We start from the raw sequence: 21,719 nt of genomic DNA, 5'->3' as shown, positions 1-21,719 counted from the left end.
GATTTTGTTGTCACCGGCCTACACACAATACCCAATAATGTCAAAGTGGAAATATGCTTTTCAAATTAATTAAAAATGAAAAGCTGAAATGTCTTGACTCAATAAGTATTCAACCCCTTTGTTATGTCAAGCATAAATAAGTTCAAGAGTAAAAATGTGCTTAACAAGTCCCATAGTAAGTTGCATGGACTCACTCTGTGTGCAATAATAGTGTTTAACATGACTACCTCATCTCTGTACCCCACACATACGATTATCTGTAAATGTCCCTCAGTCGAGCAGTGAATTTCAAACACAGATTCAACCACAAAGACCAGGGAGCTTTTACAATGTCTCGCAAAGAAGGGCACCTATTGGTAGATAAAAAATAAATAAATAAAAAGCAGTCATATCCCTTTGAGCATGTTGAAGTTATTAATTACACTTTGGATGGTGTATCAATACACCCAGTCACTACAAAGATACAGGCATCGTTCCTAACTCAGTTGCCGAAGAGGAAGGAAACCGCTCAGGGATTTCACCATGAGGCCAATGGTGACTTTAAAACAGTTATAGAGTTTAATGTCTGTAGTTACTTCACAATACTAACCTACAGTAATGACAGAGTGAAAATAAGGAAGCCTGTAATACAAATATCCCAAAACATGCATCCTGTTTGAAACAAGGCACTAAAGTAATACTGCAAAAAATGTGGCAAAGCAATTCACTTTTTGTACTGAATACAAAGTGTTATGTTTGGGGCAAATCCAATACAACACATTACTGAGTACCACTCTCCCTATTTTCAAGCATAGTGGTGGCTGCATCATGTTATGGGTATGCTTGTAATCATTAAGGACTGGGGAGTTTTTCAGGACAAAAAAGAAACAGAATGGAGATAAGCACAGGCAAATTCCTAGAGGAAAACCTGGTTCAGTCTGCTTTTCATCAGACACTGGGAGGTGAATTCACCTTTCAGCAGGACAATAACCTAAAATACAAGACCAAATCTACACTGGAGTTGCTTACCAAGAAGAGTGAATGTTCCTGAGTGGCCGAGTTACAGTTTTGACTTAAATCTACTTGAACGTCTTTGGCCAGACCTGAAAATGGTTGTCTAGCAATGATCAACAACCAATTTGACAGAGCTTGAAGAATTTTGTAAAGAATAAAGAGCGAATGTTGCACAATCCAGGTATGGAAAGCTCTTACAGACTTACCTAGAAAGACTCACAGCTGTAATTGCTGCCAAAGGTGCTTCTACAAAGTATTGACTCAGGGGTGTGAATACTTACAGTACCAGTCAAAAGTTTGGACACACCTACTAATTCCAGGGTTTTTCTTTATTTGTATTATTTTCTACATTGTAGAATAATAGTAAAGACATCGAAACTATGAAATAAATAGGGCTATCTTCTGTATACCCCCTTACCTTGTCATAACACAACTGATTGGCTCAAACGCATTAAGAAATTCCACAAAATAACTTTTAAGAAGGCACACCTGTTCATTTAAATGCATTCCAGGTGATTACCTCATGAAGCTTGTTGAGAGAATGCCAAGAGTGTGCAAAGCTGTCATCAAGGCAAAGGGGGGCTATTTGAAGAATCTCAAATATAAATATAATATTTGTTTAACATCATTTTGGTTACTACATGATTCCAAATGTGTTATTTCATAGCTTTGATGTGTTCACTATTATTCTACAATGTAGAAAATAGTAAAAATAAAGAAAAACCCTGAAATGAGTTGGTGTGTCCAAACTTTTGACTGGTACTGTATGTAAAACATATATTTCTGTATTTCATTTTCAATACATTTGCAAAAGTTTCTTAAAACATGTTTTCACTTTGTCATTATGGGGTATTGTGTGTAGATGGGTGAGCATTTTTATTAATTTAATCCATTTTGAATTCAGTCTGTAACACAACAAAATGTGGAAGAAGTCAAGGGGGAATTAATACTTTCTGAAGGCACTGTATGTGCAGTTTAATACTGACACACTGACACAGCACTGACACATGGTTGAAAAAGTTGTGCTACTGCATAGTGTGACTCCCTTTGAACCACCTGCGCCTTGATCCTCATAAGGTACTTGGTAAGGGAATGACACACCCTTTCAATAGGAAGTTCCTACACATCCTGTATACACACAGACTCACAAGCACACAAATAATTGTATACACAGCAATGCCCCATTACTTATCGCTCAAACTAACCAGCATGTTTTCAAGTGGGGCATACAATGTCAATTCATTTATGATCCTAAAATCTTGTGAATGTTTTGTATTTTAATTTAAATTTTTATGGATCCCCATTAGCTGCTGCCAAGGCTGCCAAGGCAGCAGCTACTCGTCCTGAGGCCCAGCAAAATTAAGGCAGTTATACATTTTAAAAACATTACAATACATTCATAACAGATTTCACAACATATTAAGTGTGTGCCCTCAGTCCTCTACTCTACTACCACATATCTATAACACAAAATCCACGTGTACATGTGTGTATAGTGCGTATGTTATCATGTGTTTGTATGCATGTGTCTATGTTTGTGTTGCTTCACAGTCCCTGCTGTTCCTTAAGGTGTATTTTTATCTGGTTTTTAATCTAATTTTACTGCTGGCATGAGTTACTTGATGTGGAATAGAGTTCCATGTAGTCATGGCTCTATGTAGTACTGTGCGCCTCCCATTGTCTGTCCTTGACTTGGGGACTGTGTAGAGACCTCTGGTGGCATGTCCTGTGGGGTATGCATGGGTGTCCTCTCATAAATACAAGTAGTGATGAAGTCAATCTCTCCTCCACTTTGAGCCCGGAGAGATTGGCATGCATATATTATTAATGTTAGCTCTATGTGTACATCCAAGGGCCAGCCATGCTGCCCTTTTCTGAGCCAATTGCAATTTCCTAAGTCCCTCTTTGTGGCACCTGACCACACGACTGAACACCAGGTGCGACAAAACTAGGGGCTGTAGGACCTGCCTTGTTGATAGTGCTGTTAAGAATGCAGGGCAGCGCTTTATTATAGACAGACTTCTCCCCATCCTAGCTACTGTTGTAGCAATATGTTTTGACCATGACAGTTTACAATCCAGGGTTACTCCAAGCAATTTAGTCTCCTCAACTTGCTCAATTTCCACATTATTCATTACAAGTTTTAGTTGAGGTTTAGGGTTTAGTAAATTATTTGTCCCAAATACAATGCTTTTAGTTTTTGAAATATTTAGGACTAACTTATTCCTTGCCACCCATTCTGAAACTAACTGCAGCGCTTTGTTAAGTGTTGCTGTCATTTCAGTCGCTGTGGTAGCGGACGTGTATAGTGTTGCGTCATCCGCATACATAGACACACTGGCTTTACTCAAAGACAGTGGCATGTCGTTAGTAAAGATTGAAAAAAAGTAAGGGGCCTAGACAGTTGCCCTGGGGAATTCCTGATTCTACCTGGATTTTGTTGGAGAGGCTTCCATTAAAGAACACCCTCTGTGTTCTGTTAGACAGGTAACTCTTTATCCACAATATAGCAGGGGGTGTAAAGCCATAACACATACGTTTTTCCAGCAACAGACTATGATTGATAATGTCAAAAGCCGCGCTGAAGTCTAACAAAACAGCCCCCACAATCTTTGAATCATCAATTTCTCACAGCAAATGTTCAGTCATTTGTGTAAGTGCTGTGCTTGTTGAATGTCCTTCCCTATAAGTATGCTGAAAGTCTGTTGTCAATTTGTTTACTGTGAAATAGCATTTTATCTGGTCAAACACAATTTTTTCCAAAAGTTTACTAAGGGTTGGTAACAGGCTGATTGGTCGGCTATTTGAGCCAGTTAAGGGGTTTTTACTATTCTTAGGTAGGGAAAAACTTTTGCTTCCCTCCAGGCCTGAGGCCACACACTTTCTAGTAGGCTTAAATTGAAGATATGGCAAATAGGAGTGGCAATATCGTCCGCTATTATCCTCAGTTGTCAGACCCCGGTGGCTTGTCATTGCTGATTGACAATAATATTTTTTTCACCTCTTCCACACTTCCTTTACGGAATTCAAAATTACAATGCTTGTCTTTCATAATTTGGTCAGATATACTTGGATGTGTAGTGTCAGTGTTTGTTGCTGGCATGTCATGCCTAAGTTTGCTAATCTTGCCAATTAAAAAATCATTAAAGTAGTTGGCAATATTAGTGGGTTTTGTGATGAATGAGACATCTGAATCAATTAATGATGGAGCGGAGTTTGTCTTTTTGCCCAACATTTAATTGAAGGTGCTCCAAAGCTTTTTACTATCATGTTTTATGTCATTTGTCTTTGTTTCATAGTGTAGTTTCTTCTTCTTTTTATTCAGTTTAGTCACATGATTTCTCAATTTGCAGTACGTTTGCCAATCGGTTGTACAGCCAGACCTATTTGCCATCTCTTTTGCCTCATCCCTCTGAACCATACCATTTTTCAATTCCTCATCAATACATAGGGATTTAAGAGTTTTTACAGTCATTTTCTTAATGGCTGCATGCTTATTAGTAACTGGGATAAGCAATTTCATAAATGTGTCAAGTGCAGCATCTGGTTGCTCGTCATTACACACCACAGACCAACAAATATTCTTCACATCAACAACATAGGAATCGCTACAGAATTTATTGTATGACCTCTTATACACAATATTAGGCCCAGCCTTTGGAACTTTGGTTTTCCTAGACATGGCTACTATATTGTGATCACTACATCCGATGGATTTGGATACTGCTTTCAAACTAATTTCTGCAGCATTAGTAAAGATATGATCAATACATGTTGATGATTTCATTCCTGTACTGTTTGTAACTGCCCTGGTAGGTTGATTGATAACTTGAACCAGGTTGCAGGCACTAGTTACAGTTTGAAGCTTTCTCTTGAGTGGGCAGCCTGATGAAAGCCAGTCAATATTTACAGTGAGGGAAAAAAGTATTTGATCCCACTGACAAAGAAATGATCAGTCTATAATTTTAATGGTAGGTTTATTTGAACAGTGAGAGACAGAATAACAACAAAAAAATCCAGAAAAACGCATGTCAAAAATGTTAAAAATTGATTTGCATTTTAATGAGGGAAATAAGTATTTGACCCCCTCTCAATCAGAAAGATTTCTGGCTCCCAGGTGTCTTTTATGCAGGTAACGAGCTGAGATTAGGAGCACACTCTTAAAGGGAGTGCTCCTAATCTCAGTTTGTTACCTGTATAAAAGACACCTGTCCACAGAAGCAATCAATCAATCAGATTCCAAACTCTCCACCATGGCCAAGACCAAAGAGCTCTCCAAGGATATTAGGGACAAGATTGTAGACCTACACAAGGCTGGAATGGGCTACAAGACCATCGCCAAGCAGCTTGGTGAGAAGGTGACAACAGTTGGTGCGATTATTCTCAAATGGAAGAAACACTAAAGAACTGTCAATCTCCCTCGGCCTGGGGCTCCATGCAAGATCTCACCTCGTGGAGTTGCAAGGATCATGAGAATGGTGAGGAATCAGCCCAGAACTACACGGGAGGATCTTGTCAATGATCTCAAGGCAGCTGGGACCATAGTCACCAAGAAAACAATTGGTAACACACTACGCCGTGAAGGACTGAAATCCTGCAGTGCCCGCAATGTCCCCCTGCTCAAGAAAGCACATATACAGGGCCGTCTGAAGTTTGCCAATGAACATCTGAATGATTCAGAGGAGAACTGGGTGGAAGTGTTGTGGTCAGATGAGACCAAAATCGAGCTCTTTGGCATCAACTCAACTCACCGTGTTTGGAGGAGGAGGAATGCTGCCTATGACCCCAATAACACTATCCCCACCATCAAACATGGAGGTGGAAACATTATGCTTTGGGGGTGTTTTTCTGCTAAGGGGACAGGACAACTTCACCGCATCAAATGGACGATGGACCGTCAAATCTTGGGTGAGAACCTCCTTCCCTCAGCCAGGGCATTGAAAACGGGTCGTGGATGGGTATTCCAGCATGACAATGACCCAAAACACACGGCCAAGGCAAACAAAGGAGTGGCTCAAGAAGAAGCACATTAAGGTCCTGGAGTGGCCTAGCCAGTCTCCAGACCTTAATCCCATAGAAAATCTGTGGAGGGAGCTGAAGGTTTGAGTTGCCAAACGTCAGGCTCGAAACCTTAATGACTTGGAGAAGATCTGCAAAGAGGAGTGGAACAAAATCCCTCCTGAGATGTGTGCAAACCTGGTGGCCAACTACAAGAAACGTCTGACCTCTGTGATTGCCAACAAGCGTTTTGCCACCAAGTACTAAGTCATGTTCAATACTTTTTTCCCTCACTGTAAATCACCCAGAAATTACACCTCTCTATTGCTATCACATACACTGCTCAAATAAATAAAGGGAACACTTAAACAACACAATGTAACTCCAAGTCAATCACACTTCTGTGAAATCAAACTGTCCACTTAGGAAGCAACACTGATTGACAATACATTTCACATGCTGTTGTGCAAATGGAATAGACAACAGGTGGAAATTATAGGCAATTAGCAAGACACCCCCCAATAAAGGACTGGTTTTGCAGGTGGTGACCACAGACCACTTCTCAGTTCCTATGCTTCCTGGCTGATGTTTTGGTCACACTGAGTGACTCCAAATCCAGACCTCCATGGGTTGATAAATTTGATTTCCATTGATAATTTTTGTGTGATTTTGTTGTCAGCACATTCAACTATGTAAAGAAAAAATTATTTAATAAGATTATTTCATTCATTCAGATCTAGGATGTGTTATTTTAGTGTTCCCTTTATTTTTTTGAGCAGTGTATATTATCAAGCATTTCACACATGTTATCCAGATACTGACTGTTAGCACTTGGTGGTCTATAGCAGCTTCCCACCAGAATGGGCTTTAGGTGAGGCAGGTGAACTTGTAGCCATATTACTTAAACAGTATTTAACATGATATCCTCTCTAAGCTTTACAGGAACGTGGTTCTGAATATAGACCGCAACACTGCCCTCATTGGCATTTCTGTATTTTCTGTAAATATTATAACCTTGTATTGCTACCACTGTATCATCAAAGGTATTATCTAAGTGAGTTTCAGAGTTTGTCAGAATATGAATGTCATTTGTTACTAGCAAATTATTGATTTCATGGACCTTGTTTCTTAAGCTAGATATGTTAACGTGGGCTATTTTTAACACTTTTCTGGGTTGCTTGATAATTTGTATTGCTTTACTGGGAAGCTTAGCAGAGGTTACTCTGGTTATTTTTATTAGTGCAGGGTGAGCTGCACACAGTGGACTTCCTACTAGGGCACACCACCTCAGTGGTAACAGTATTACTCTGGTTCATAGGCATATGATTACTGCATACAATTGCTGTAGGATCTGCAGAGGCATTCCGGGCAGTAAGAGGGACATAAATTAGGTTATTTACATTGTGTCTTCCAACGCCCCTAGGATAATGTACATTTGCTGAATCATTATGACAACTCAGCGACACAATGGTAGGGATTAAATGAGCTGGACTTGGGTCATTGATAAGTCATTGTCGCAACGTTTTCATACGTGTTTTGGGCTCTGCACACTTTATTGCTTGCAATGTTTCGACCAGAACACATCAAACATGTTTACTTGCCTAAATCAATCGATATCACATACAGCATCTCAGAATGTAAACTCAGCATTGGATAATGCTGAGCGGGGAACTTGTCTCGCCTGTAATTTTCACATCAACATGAAAAGAGTCTATTCAACCCCACTGCAACTTCTGCCTACTGCAACATCTAATTTTATGAGACACCACTGCTTTTCACCGCTGCAATGATCTGACCAGTGACTTACAGTAGGCCTATTGTGATATGAAGCTTCAGTCCAACCATGAGGGTACTCAGCAGTTAATATGATAACATTGACAGCATTATTTGTTTTTGAATAATTGTTTTATTTATCAGAAATGGATACTCAAGTGGCATCATGGCAGGGGTAACTTTACAATGGAAAATATGATCACAGTATGATTGTGTATCAGAGATGATAATAATAACAAATCACATTGATCCGGATGATACATTTTGAAAATTACAGTCCCTTACCTACTGTAGACTTCACGGCAAATTTCGAGTCAAATCTCCAGATCGATAGAGTGGATCACTTAACAGGCAGCTGCGGAAGCTGGTTCCTTTGGGAATTCTTGTCAGGAAGAACGTCCAATAATCTCCTCCTGGGCTTCAGTATCTCTAAAGAACTCTGATACCCTGGTCAGACAGGGAGGGAGGGACGATCAGTCCTGTGCAAAGGTTTTGTCAAATGCATGTACATCTGAAATATTTTGTTAATGTTATATCCCGATAATATTCACAATAGATGTGAACAAAACATTGAAATCCTCTCTAATACCTGATTACCTAATGAGAGATATTCTGAGGCTTTACCTTTTGAGAGCTGTAGTGGTTTACCTTTTGAACTAAATATGCTCTTCTTGCTTTCCCCTTTTTATTCTTTAGGGTCTGGACGAAGGCTGAAGGGACCAGAGCCTGACACTGTGGATAATTCAGTGAGTGTGTGACACTCTGGCTCCGGGACTTTTGTATTTGAGCCAGGGTGTATTTTGTTATGTTGGGTTTGGGTGTATTTCTAGGTTTGCCTTTCTGTTGGCTTCATTTCTAGGTTTGGTCTATGACTCCCAATCGGAGGTAACGAGTGTCAGCTGTCGGCTCGTTATCTCTGATTGGGAGCCATATTTAATCTGAATGTTTTCCTGTGGGAATTGTGGGTTTTTGTTCCGTTTCGGTCAGTGTACCGTGGACTTCATTGAGTCGTCTTTTGTTTTGTAGTTCTATAACGTTTAATTAATAAAGTCATGTTTCTTGGACACGCTGCGCCTTGGTCATACTTAGACAACATAGACGACCGTGACAGAAAAACCCACCATCATAGGACCAAGCAGCGTGTCAAGCGGCAACAGGACCCTGCTCCTAAGGATTCATGGACATGGGGGGAGATACTGGCTGGAAAGGGTCCTTGGGCACAACCGGGAGAATATCGCCGCCCTCGTGAAGAGCTGGAGGCAGCTAAAGCCGAGAGGAGGCGGTATGAGGAGGCAGCACGGAGTCAAGGCTGGAAGCCCGTGGGTACTACCCAAAAATTTCTTGGGGGGGGGCTTAAAGGGAGTGTGGCGAAGTCAGGTAGGAGACCTGCGCCTACTCCCTGGACTTACCGTGGAGAGCGAGAGTACGGGCAGACACCGTGTTACGCAGTAGAGCGCATGGTGTCTCCTGTACGCAGGCATAGCCCGGTTCGGTACATTCCAGCTCCACGTATCGGCCGGGTTAGAGTGAGCGTTGAGCCAGATGTCATGAAGCCGGCCCAACGCATCCGGCTACCAGTGCGTCTTCTCGGGCCGGCGTACATGGCACCAGCCTTACGCATGGTGTTCCCGGTTCGCCCACATAGGCCGGTGCGGGTTATTCCACCTCCCCGTACTGGTCGGGCGACGGGGAGCATCAACCCGGGTAAGGTTGGGCAGGCTCAGTGCTCAAGGGGGCCAGTAAGCCTGCACGGTCCGGTATTTCCGGCGCCACCTCCCCGCTCCAGCCCAGTACCACCAGTGCCTACACCACGCACCAAGCCTCCTGTGTGTTCCCCGAGTCCTGTGCGTCCTGTTGCTGCTCTCCGCACTAGGCCTTATGTGCGTCCCCAGGGTCCAGCATGCCCTGTTCCTTCTCCCCGCACTAGGCTTTATGTGCGTTCCCAGGGTCCAGCATGCCCTGTTGCTTCTCCCCGCACTAGCTCTGAGATGCGTGTCCTCAGCCCGGTACCTCCAGTTCCGGCACCACGCACCAGGCCTACGGTGCGCCTCAGACGGCCAGAGTCTGCCGTCTGCCCAACGGGGCCTGAACTGCCCGTCTGCCCAAAGGCGCTTGAACTGGCCGTCTGGACTGAGCCTGCAAAGCCGCCCGTCTGCCATGAGCCTTCAGAGCCGTCCGCCAGACCGGAGCCGCTAGAGCCTTCCGCCAGACAGGATCAGCCAGAGCCTTCCGCCAGACAGGATCAGCCAGAGTCTTCCGCCAGCCATGAGCAGCCAGATCCGTCAGCCGGCCATGAGCAGCCAGATCCGTCAGCCAGCCATGAGCAGCCAGATCCTTCAGCCAGCCATGAGCAGCCAGATCCGTCGGCCAGCCATGAGCAGCCAGATCCGTCGGCCAGCCATGAGCAGCCAGATCCGTCAGCCAGCCATGAGCAGCCAGATCCGTCAGCCAGCCAGGAGCAGCCAGATCCTTCAGCCAGCCATGAGCCGTCCAGCCAGGATCCGCCAGAGCCAGCCAGCCAGGATCCGCCATTGAGTCCGGTGCTGTCCCTTAGCCCGGTGCTGCCCCTTATCCTGGTGCTGCCCCTTAGTCCGGTGCTGCCCTTTAGTCCGGTGCCGCCCCTTAATCCAGTGGGGTTTAGTTGGGGGGTGGTCATGTGGAGGAGGCTACGGAAGCAGATAGTGACTAAGGTGGGGTGGGGACCACGACCAGGGCCAGAACCGCCACCGTGGACAGACGCCCACCCAGACCCTCCCCTAGACTGTATGCTGGTGCGCCCGGAGTTCGCACCTTTAGGGGGGGGTACTGTGACACTCTGGCTCCGGGACTTTTGTATTTGAGCCAGGGTGTATTTTGTTATGTTGGGTTTGGGTGTATTTCTAGGTTTGCCTTTCTGTTGGCTTCATTTCTAGGTTTGGTCTATGACTCCCAATCGGAGGTAACGAGTGTCAGCTGTCGGCTCGTTATCTCTGATTGGGAGCCATATTTAATCTGAATGTTTTCCTGTGGGAATTGTGGGTTTTTGTTCCGTTTCGGTCAGTGTACCGTGGACTTCATTGAGTCGTCTTTTGTTTTGTAGTTCTATAACGTTTAATTAATAAAGTCATGTTTCTTGGACACGCTGCGCCTTGGTCATACTTAGACGACATAGACGACCGTGACAGAGTGGCTCTACTGATATGGCAAACCTATTGTTTGCATGTGTGGACATCATGTGAATACTAAAAACTATGGGAAAGACACACAACTCATTTGAATGAATCTCCATATAGCAACAAAAGGAACTTACTTTTAACATATTTTTGTTCTAGATATGTGAAGAGCCATCTGAGTTTATAGAGGGGGAGAGACCTCGCCCTCAAGGATCCTCCCCTGTAGATGAATACCCTGAGACTGACAAATACAAGGACATTGATAAACAGGTACAATGCTGTATATTTCATCCAGCCATCATGTTGACTTGTAGTGTGAATTTTGTCAGACCCTCTGATTTCTTTAACATTCATTTTAGGGTGGAGGTGGGAGTGGCAAAAAAGGAAAGAGAGGTTTTGGATCCCTGTTTGAAAAGCGCTCCCCTGCCAAGATGAGTCAACTGGAGGTCAGACAAGTCTGCATTATCTTTAAATCATGGAGAAGCATGGCTTCAGGTTTTCATTGGTGGTACATAACATGTTGGTATTTCAAAATGTCTTCGTTTTTTTCCCCTTCTTTTTTTCCTGAAAACTCAGAGCCCAGAGTCGGGAGTGATTGTGAAAATGGCAAAAGAGACATGTGCCGAGGGCCTCATTGTGAGCGGAGGGAAGGAGGGAATCTTCATCAAGGAAGTGAGGCCAGAGTCACCAGCCTCAAAGCTTCTTAGTGTGCATGAGGGTAAGCAGACAACCAGCTCATACCATGTTCTTTCAGAAGCTGAACAAAAAAAGTAGCCTATAGACCAAACAGTTAACCTGAAAGCAAAGGACATATCGGTGAAATGTGGAGTGAAATAGGTTAAATGTGAAGTAATGGAGCCAAGATTGTTTTTGCTATCCAGGGTAAGAGACGCCCACATTTATGGCTTTGAATGATCGTATATGCTAGAGTTCTACAGTTCAAATGGTGATTTATTGGTCTTTCTATGTCTTCCTTTTGTTCATTCAGGTGATCAGATACTCAGTGCCACTGTGTATTTTGATGATGTTACATACGAAGATGCCCTACAGATATTGGAACATGCCCACCCTTACAAGATGGAGTTACTTCTGAAACGCAAACCAATAAAGACATCCACCCTTGAGAGTGAACCAGCCCTTGAAATCATCCAAGTAACTATCACTATGATCTTTTTCTGGATATGTAGAGTAGTGTTATGCCTTTATCTCTTTTTCTCATTAAGCAATCAATCAACAATTCACTTTTTGTTATCCTACAGGTGGAAGAAGGTTCCTCTCCGGAAATGAGGGGACATTCAAAGACAAAAAGGCATGGTGACCGAATCTCTTGGCCCAAGTTTCCCTCCTTCAGCAAAAGTCAAAAGTCCCATTTTAAGAGGTCTCACAGTACCTCAGAGGCAGATGATAAGAGGAAGCTGGAGCTTAGCCCAACAACAAGTGACACAGAGTCGCCAATCAAATCTCAGGAGGCTGTCAAGGGCAAGACAAAGAAGCATAAGATAAAGTTATCAAGCATTAAGGGCCGCAAGAGCATGTCTGTTGAACAGCCGGACCAGGACACAGACATACTAACTGTAGAACGTGTGGAGGGTATGGAAAACCAACAGAGTCAAGATTACATATACTCACCGGATGGTCCAGAGAGCGCATCAGTAGAAACATCTCAAGTATATGTGTTAGAATCAGAATCAGAAAAAATGGAATCCACCAAGATAAGAAATGAATGCATTCTTCCAGACCTGATAGGCTCTGAAACCAAACAACACAAGGTAGAACTCATTAGTCTGGACAAAACTTTGAAAACCACAGACATAACAGTTGCTCTTGCTGATCAAGAAAGTCCCTCAACCAAGAAATCTCCAGAGAAAAATAAGAAAGAGAATAAAGAGAGGTCAGAACTAAAGTTTACATTCAAGGGAAATGAGAAAAAAGACAAACACAAGCAAGACATACCTGTAAAATCATCCCTAAAAAGCCTTAAGACACCAAGAGCAGATATGATAACATCTGATCTGTCTGGACATGACAATACATTGCTGAGCCCAACTGTAGTATCACATACTGAGCTGGAGGAGTGTCAACTCCCAATTGATATCAACACTCGAGTAATCAGCAATGAGAGTTCAGGGAAAACTCTACCCTCCACTGATATGGAAATGAGCATGCCAAAAGTAGACATCTCCCTTGACATGTCAGATATAGGACTTATCAGGAAATCCCCTCAGATTGGACAAGAACAACACTTGAACGAAACATATGTTAAAACAGATGTGAATGCACAGGAAATACATGCTAAGGTCATCAGTATTACAATGGAAACTGACTCGCAGATGGAAATACAAGCTTCAAAGTTACCTACAGAGAGAAGCATTGATGATATTTTAGCACAAATTGGTACAAGATCTGCTCCCAAGTTCAAACTGCCGAGGGTGGATCTTGCTGACATTGTTACTGACAAACCCATAAGAATGACAGACATGAAGATTGTAGAAATGGACGTGAAAGGCCTTACAGTTGAGGATAAGGGGTTGAAGATACTTCCAAGCCGTGAGGATATTGAGATCCCAGGCATGGAAGATGCATCGTCAACTAGCACCAAGACCCCAGTGATAAAACAGCCTAAAACAGCATTCACGCTTCCTGTTGAAGAAATCCAGACTGTACAGATGGTTATAGATGTTGACAGAGTTAAAGAGGCTGTCTCCAAATTGCCAGGGTTCAAGCTGCCGAAGGGTGACATTGCAGGCCTGCCTGCTCATCAAGAAATCACAATGACAGACGTGAATGCAGAAAGAGTAAATGTGACAGTAGATGCCACCCTGTCTAAAATCACAGACATAAAGGCACAGTTGGACACGTATGTCAAAAAGACTGACATAAATGCTTTACCAGAAAAGTTGAGCAGGAGCTCAGTTACCACATTCAAATTGCCAAATAACCAACTTTCTGATCCAGGTGCTTATGAACCTATTACTATGACAGAAATAGACCATACAAAAACAAAACAGGAAGCTGGAAAGACCAATGAGGATGAAATCAAAATTGAACTCCATAAACGAGAGAACGTAGAGAAAGCTGGAATGGAAACTATACAACAAAAAGGAACTCCCAACAAAGTGGAAAAGGAAAAAGAGACTGGTGAAATTCTGGAACCTAAGTTGGCAGTACCAGTACCTGAGGGGCCAACCATCACAGCTGAGCAGAAAAATCGTATACCTGCCACTTACACTAAAGGATTAGATAAGAAGTCAAAGAAAGCAAATATTTCAATGCCTGGGTTTGGAATAACACAACCGGATATTAGATTCCCAGACATTGGGATTGGACTACCAAAAAGAGACACCTCTGTGGAAAAGAAGGATGAGGTCAAAGACGAAAGCAGTGCATTGCACCTTGAAATGAAAATGTCAGAGGCTGAAATTAAACTCAGCAAAGTACCAGATTCTGAATATTCCATTATCAAAACTCATGTGACAAACCATCAAACACCTACAATAGGAACTTTAAGCTCAGAAACAATGCCAGAGGTACCTTCAGCTGACATTAAAGGAGCAGGTATGGACATTGATGTCCAATCTGTTGATGTTGGGAGAGCAGACGTCCAACTACCTGATGTTGAAGTCAAAGTGCCCTCCGTTGAAGTTGAAATACCAGAAACAGTTTATAAAGATATTGATGTGAAAATGAAAATGAAAAAACAACGGATGTCATTCCCCAAGTCTGGAGTTAAAGCCCCAGAGATTGATGTTAGTGTGCCTAAACCAGACATCTCTCTCCCAGAGGGAAACATGGAGGTCAAATTGCCTGAGGTGGAAATTGAAGCTCCAGAGATTCAAGTGGAAGTGAAAGACACTGTAGGCTCCCCCTCAAGATTTAAAATGCCAACTTTAAAATTCCCTACATTTGAAGCAGCTGCTCCAATCGTCACAGTAGAGGTACCTGATGTGGACAAGGATATCAAACTTCATGGAACTGAAAGACCAGAACCCAAGCTCTCAATATCAGGAGAAATACATGCAGTTGAAAAACATAGTGACTTTAAAAAACCTAGTGTTAAGATCCCATCTATAGATGTGGATGTGAAGCGTAAAGGACTTGAACTGGAGGGACAAGGAAGCAATTTTAAACTGCCAAATCAGGGAATTTCATTACCAAAAGTAAAAGGTCCTGAGATTGATTTAGGTGTATCGAAGAAAGACATAGATGTCACTTTACCAGAGACCAACGTGGAGATCCAACCACCTGATGTTGAACTCAAAGTGTCTTCTGATGAATTTGAAATGCCTGAGGGAGCTGCTACAGAGATTGATGTGAAAGTGAAAAAGCCACGGATTTCATTTCCATGGCTTGGATTTTCAAAACCAGAAGTGAAAGCACGTGAGGTTGATGTCAGTCTTCCAAAGGCAGATATTTCTCTTCCAGAAGGAAATGTGGAGGTCAAAAAGCCAGAGGTGGAAATGACATCTCCAGAGATTCAAGTTGAAGTGAAACATGATATTGAGTTTGAGGGACAAGGAAGTAAGTTCAAACTACCCAAATTTGGAATCTCAATGCCAAAGGTAAAAGATCCTGAGATTGATTTAAGTGTATCAAAGAAAGTCATAGATGTCACTTTACCAGAGGCCAAAGTGGAGGTCCAACCACCTGTTGTTGAAGTCGAAGTGCCTTCTGGTCAAGTTCAAAAGCCAGAGGGAGCTGCTACAGAGATTGATGTGAAAATGAAGAAGCCACGAATGTCATTTGGATGGTTTTCAAAACCAGAAGTGAAAGCACCGGAAGTTGATGTCAGTCTTCCAAAGGTGGGCATTTCGCTTCCTGAGGGAAAAGTGGAGGTCAAAGAGCCAAAAGTGGAATTTAAAGCTCAAGAGAGTCAAGTTGAAGTGAAACATGATATTGAGCTTCATGGACAAGGAAGTAAGTTCAAACTGCCAACATTTGGAATTTCATTGCCAAACGTTAAAGGTCCTGAAATGGACTTAAGTTGGTCAAAAACAGATGTAGATGTCGAACTACCTGATATTGAAGTCAAAGTGCCCTCTGTTGATGTTGAAATACCAGAAGCAGTTTCAAAAGACATTAATGAGAAAATGAAAAAGCCACGAATGTCATTCCCCAAATTTGGATTTTCAGAAGTGAAAGCACCTGAGGTTGATGTCAGTCTTCCAAAGGTAGACATTTCTCTTCCAGAGGGAAAGGTGGAGGTCAAAGAGTCAGAGGTGGAAATTAAAGCTCCAGAAATTCAAGTTGAAATGAAACATGGTATTGAGCTTCAGGGACAAGGAAGTAAGTTCAAACTACCAACATTTGGAATCTCATTGCCGAAAGTTAAAGGCCCTGAAATTGACTTAAGTGTGTCAAAGACAGATGTAGATGTCGATTTACCAGAGAGAAGAGCAGAACTCCAACTACCTGATGTTGAAGTTGAAATACCAGAAGCAGTTTCTAAAGATATGGATGTGAAAATGAAAAAGCCCAGAATGTCATTCCCCAAATTTGGATTTTCAAAACCAGAAGTGAAAGCACCTGATGTTGATGTCAGTCTTCCAGAGGTGGATATTTCTCTTCCAGAGGAAAAGGTGGAAGTCAAAGAGCCTGAGGTGGAAATTGAAGCTCCAGAGATTCAAGTTGAGGTGAAAGATACCATAGGCTCCCCCTCAAGATTCAAAATGCCAACGTTAAAATTCCCTCAATTTGGAGCAGAAATTAACTTTGAAAGGCCAAGTGTTGACCTTAAAGACCCATCTATAGATGTGGATCGGAAGAGTAAAATACTTGAAATTGTCACTTTACCAGAGGCCAGCGTGGAGGTCCAACCACCTAGCATTGAACTCAAAGTGCCTTCTGGTGAAGATGAAATTCCTGAGGGAGTTGCTACAGAAATGGATGTAAAAATGAAAAAGCCACGGATGTCATTTGGATGGTTTTCAAAACCAGAAGTGAAAGCACCGGAGGTTGATGTCAGTTTTCCAAAGGTGGACATTTCTCTTCCAGAAGGAAAGGTGGAGGTCAAAGAGTCAGAGGTGGAAATTAAAGCTCCAGAAATTCAAGTTGAAATGAAACATGGTATTGAGCTTCAGGGACAAGGAAGTAAGTTCAAACTACCAACATTTGGAATCTCATTGCCGAAAGTTAAAGGTCCTGAAATTGACTTAAGTGTGTCAAAGACAGATGTAGATGTCGACTTACCAGAGAGAAGAGCAGACCTTCAACTACCTGATGTTGAAGTCGGAGTGCCCTCTGTTGAAGTTGAAATACCAGAAGCAGTTTCTAAAGATATTGATGTGAAAATGAAAAAGCCCCGAATGTCATTCCCCAAATTTGGATTTTCAAAACCAGAAGTGAAAGCACCTGAGGTTAATGTCAGTCTTCCAGAGGTGGATATTTCTCTTCCAGTGGAAAAGGTGGAAGTCAAAGAGCCTGAGGTGGAAATTGAAGCTCCAGAGATTCAAGTTGAGGTGAAAGATACCGTAGGCTCCCCTTCAAGATTCAAAATGCCAACTTTAAAATTCCCTAAATTTGGAGCAGGTGCTCCAAACATCACAGTAGAGATACCTGATGTGGACAAGGACATCAAGGTTCATCGATCTGAAATACCACAACCCAAGCTGACAATGTCAGAAATTAACATTGAAAAGCCAAGTGTTGACCTTAAAGGCCTATCTATGGATGTGGATGTGACGAGTAAAAAACTTGAAATTGTCACTTTAACAGAGGCCAGCGTGGAGGTCCAACCAGCTAGAGTTGAACTCAATGTGTCTTCTGGTGAAGTTGAAATGCCTGAGGGCGCTGCTACAGAGAATGTTGTGAAAATGAAAAAGCCACGAATGACATTTGGATGGTTTTCAAAACCAGAAGTGAAAGCACCGGAGGTTGATGCCAGTCTTCCAAAGGTGGACATTTCTCTTCCAGAGGGAAAGGTGGAGGTCAAAGAGCCAGAGGTGGAAATTAAAGCTCCAGAAATTCAAGTTGAAATGAAACATGGTATTGAGCTTCAGGGACAAGGAAGTAAGTTCAAACTACCAAAATTTGGAATCTCATTGCCGAAGGTTAAAGGTCCTGAAATTGACTTAAGTGTGTCAAAGACAGATGTAGATGTCGACTTACCAGAGAGAAGAGCAGATTTTCAACTACCTGATGTTGAAGTCGGAGTGCCCTCTGTTGAAGTTGAAATACCAGAAGCAGTTTCTAAAGATATTGATGTGAAAATGAAAAAGCCACGAATGTCATTCCCCAAATTTGGATTTTCAAAACCAGAAGTGAAAGCACCCAAGGTTAATGTCAGTCTTGCAAAGGTGGACATTTCTCTTCCAGAGGGAAAGGTGGAGGTCAAAGAGCCTGAGGTGGAAATTGAAGGTTCAGAGATTCAAGTTGAAATGAAACATGATGTTGAACATGAGGGACAAGGAGGTATATTCAAACTACCAACATTTGGAATGTCATTGCCAAAGGTAAAAGGTCCTGAGATTGATTTAAGTGTATCGAAGAAAGACATAGAAGTCACCTTACCAGAGGCCAGCGTGGAGGTCCAACCACCTAGCGTTGAACTCAAAGTGCCTTCTGGTGAAGTTGAAATGCCAGAGGGAGCTGCTACAGGAATTGATGTGAAAATGAAAATGCCACGGATGTCATTTGGATGGTTTTCCAAACCAGAAGTGAAAGCACCTGAGGTTGATGTCAGTCTTCCAGAGGTGGATATTTCTCTTCCAGTGGAAAAGGTGGAAGTCAAAGAGCCTGAGGTGGAAATTGAAGCTCCAGAGATTCAAGTTGAGGTGAAAGATACCGTAGGCTCCCCTTCAAGATTCAAAATGCCAACTTTAAAATTCCCTAAATTTGGAGCAGGTGCTCCAAACATCACAGTAGAGATACCTGATGTGGACAAGGACATCAAGGTTCATGGATCTGAAATACCACAACCCAAGCTGACAATGTCAGCATTTGACATTGAAAAGCCAAGTGTTGACCTTAAAGGCCTATCTATGGAAGTGGATGTGAAGAGTAAAAAACTTGAAATTGTCACTTTAACAGAGGCCAGCGTGGAGGTCCAACCAGCTAGAGTTGAACTCAAAGTGTCTTCTGGTGAAGTTGAAATGTCTGAGGGCGCTGCTACAGAGAATGTTGTGAAAATGAAAAAGCCACGGATGACATTTGGATGGTTTTCAAAACCAGAAGTGAAAGCACCGGAGGTTGATGTCAGTCTTCCAAAGGTGGACATTTGTCTTCCAGAGGGAAAGGTGGAGGTCAAAGAGCCAGAGGTGGAAATTAAAGCTCCAGAAATTCAAGTTGAAATGAAACATGGTATTGAGCTTCAGGGACAAGGAAGTAAGTTCAAACTACCAACATTTGGAATCTCATTGCCGAAGGTTAAAGGTCCTGAAATTGACTTAAGTGTGTCAAAGACAGATGTAGATGTCGACTTACCAGAGAGAAGAGCAGATTTTCAACTACCTGATGTTGAAGTCGGAGTGCCCTCTGTTGAAGTTGAAATACCAGAAGCAGTTTCTAAAGATATTGATGTGAAAATGAAAAAGCCACGAATGTCATTCCCCAAATTTGGATTTTCAAAACCAGAAGTGAAAGCACCCAAGGTTAATGTCAGTCTTGCAAAGGTGGACATTTCTCTTCCAGAGGGAAAGGTGGAGGTCAAAGAGCCAGAGGTGGAAATTGAAGGTTCAGAGATTCAAGTTGAAATGAAACATGATGTTGAACATGAGGGACAAGGAGGTATATTCAAACTACCAACATTTGGAATGTCATTGCCAAAGGTAAAAGGTCCTGAGATTGATTTAAGTGTATCGAAGAAAGACATAGAAGTCACCTTACCAGAGGCCAGCGTGGAGGTCCAACCACCTAGCGTTGAACTCAAAGTGCCTTCTGGTGAAGTTGAAATGCCAGAGGGAGCTGCTACAGGAATTGATGTGAAAATGAAAATGCCACGGATTTCATTTGGATGGTTTTCCAAACCAGAAGTGAAAGCACCTGAAGTTGATGTCAGTCTTCCAAAGGTGGACATTTCGCTTCCAGAGGGAAATGTGGAGGTCAAAGAGCCTGAGGTGGATATGAAAGCTCTGGAGAGTCAAGTTAAAATGAAACACAAAGGTTTATCAGTTGATGGAAAACTAGAAACATCAGAGATGGAATTAAAAATGGCAACATTCAAATTCCCTACATTTGGTGCAACGTCAAAGGTGGTAGTCGATGTCTCTGATAAAGAGAAGGATATTAAAGTGCCTGGGGTAGAAATTCCAGATCAAGTACTAGGAGCTTCATTACAAGTTGATTTACCAGAACCCGGGGATACAGTTGACATTACAGGATCTAGAGAAGTACAGCTACATGATGCTGGATCTGAAAGGCCCTCAGTTGAAGGAGGAATGGCAATAGCCGATGTGGATGTTCATGATGTTGAAATTTCAAAACTGACAATTGATGATAAAGGCCATGGCTCACCCAGCAAAGGTCAAGGCTCACCCAGCAAAGGTCAAGGCTCGCCTAGTAAATTCAAACTTCCAACCTTCAAAATGCCCAGATTGAGCATTTCAAAATCCAAACCTGAGAATGAACATGATGATATAAATCCAAATGTTATTTTGGAGAATTATGAGATTCAAGTGGAACCACAAGGACCAGAGAAATCACCAAAGTTGACTTTGACAACATTTGGGGAGGTATTAAGAAGCATTGATGTTGAATTTGATGTTCCCACATTAGAGGAAGTGGAAGAGAAGCTCACTGGCTCAAGGGAAGATATAACAGCCTCAGGAAAAACCAAACTAAATGCTCAAACCAGTGTTGTAACCCAGTCTGTGCATAAAGAGGAAGAAGCCAAAGAAAAATCTACATTTGGGTGGTTTAAGTTTCCCACATTTGGACTATCTTCTCCTTCAGAATCTGCCAAGATTTTAGAAAAAGTCACTTCTGAGAAAGAAGGAAGTGAGAAAAGCCCTGACTCTGTGGAACAGGACGTCAGCTTGACCTTTTCAGTACACTCATCTGATGCTTTTGCAGATATCAGTTCAACAGTCACAAGCGAACAATTTGGTCCATCATTGGCCTCTCCAACCAAAGTCACAGTGAAATACTCTGACCCTATTGCCACTGAGGTACAGGGTGATGTCATTACCTCCACAAAAATGATCTCCTTTGAACCCTACTTGGCAGAGAAAGTCACCATTCCAATGTCCTCCGGAGCTTCCTCCTCATCAGTGGACACCCTAAAATTGGAGACTGGTACACATGTCAGCACATCCAATATACAAGCAATACCAGACACACAGAAGGCAACACTCTTAACAGATTGTGGATTGCAGACAGGGACCGCTGGAGTTTCTTCTGCAACTTGGTCAGTGGACGACACCAACAAAACACAGAGTGATGGTCAAACAGTTATTGAGAGGCATGTAGTTAGGGAAATGTCAGGCACTGACAGGGAAACGGTTTTCATAACCCAAAAAGTTACACATGTGTTTGGGGCTGAGCCCATCTCAGATGAAACAGCCTCATCTATCAAACAGATGAAATACACTATGCACTCTGAGAAAATGAAATTTTTTGATGGGGCTGAATTGGAGTGACTGGGAGGAATACAGTATGATAAATCCCTCCATTGAGGAGTAATATCAGTCAGATTATTATTGTGCTCTTAATAATTGTGCTTTAATTTATGACAGAGTTTCAATATATACAGTTCAATGTTTTGAGTGTTTACTTAGTACACTATAAGTACACAAATTGGTGTACAAGCCCATGATACAGGTAGCGATGTAAAAGCCAACTTCGTCACTTTAATGTAATTACTACCACTGA

At 42.4% G+C, this 21,719-nt stretch overlaps 1 protein-coding gene across 1 annotated transcript in view; it reads left to right on the top strand.

Moving 5' to 3' along the window:
- Positions 1–21,487, top strand: part of LOC311102646 (uncharacterized protein) — a gene marked incomplete at its 3' end in the record, with an annotated part of 40,386 nt that extends 18,899 nt beyond the window's left edge. The window contains exons 2-7 of the mRNA XM_084144009.1: positions 8,461–8,510; positions 11,076–11,186; positions 11,276–11,362; positions 11,493–11,634; positions 11,905–12,068; positions 12,176–21,487. Coding sequence (XP_084000135.1) covers positions 11,348–11,362; positions 11,493–11,634; positions 11,905–12,068; positions 12,176–21,487 — 9,633 coding nt within the window. The 5' untranslated portion in view covers positions 8,461–8,510; positions 11,076–11,186; positions 11,276–11,347. The remainder of the gene's footprint in view (positions 1–8,460; positions 8,511–11,075; positions 11,187–11,275; positions 11,363–11,492; positions 11,635–11,904; positions 12,069–12,175) is intronic.
- Positions 21,488–21,719: the final 232 nt, after the last annotated feature.

Source organism: Coregonus lavaretus, assembly GCF_964263955.1.
Source record: "Coregonus lavaretus genome assembly, chromosome: 27".
NCBI lineage: Eukaryota > Metazoa > Chordata > Actinopteri > Salmoniformes > Salmonidae > Coregonus > Coregonus lavaretus.
The sequence above is the reverse complement of the archived record's forward strand: the minus strand, read 5'-3'. Positions and strand labels throughout refer to the sequence as shown.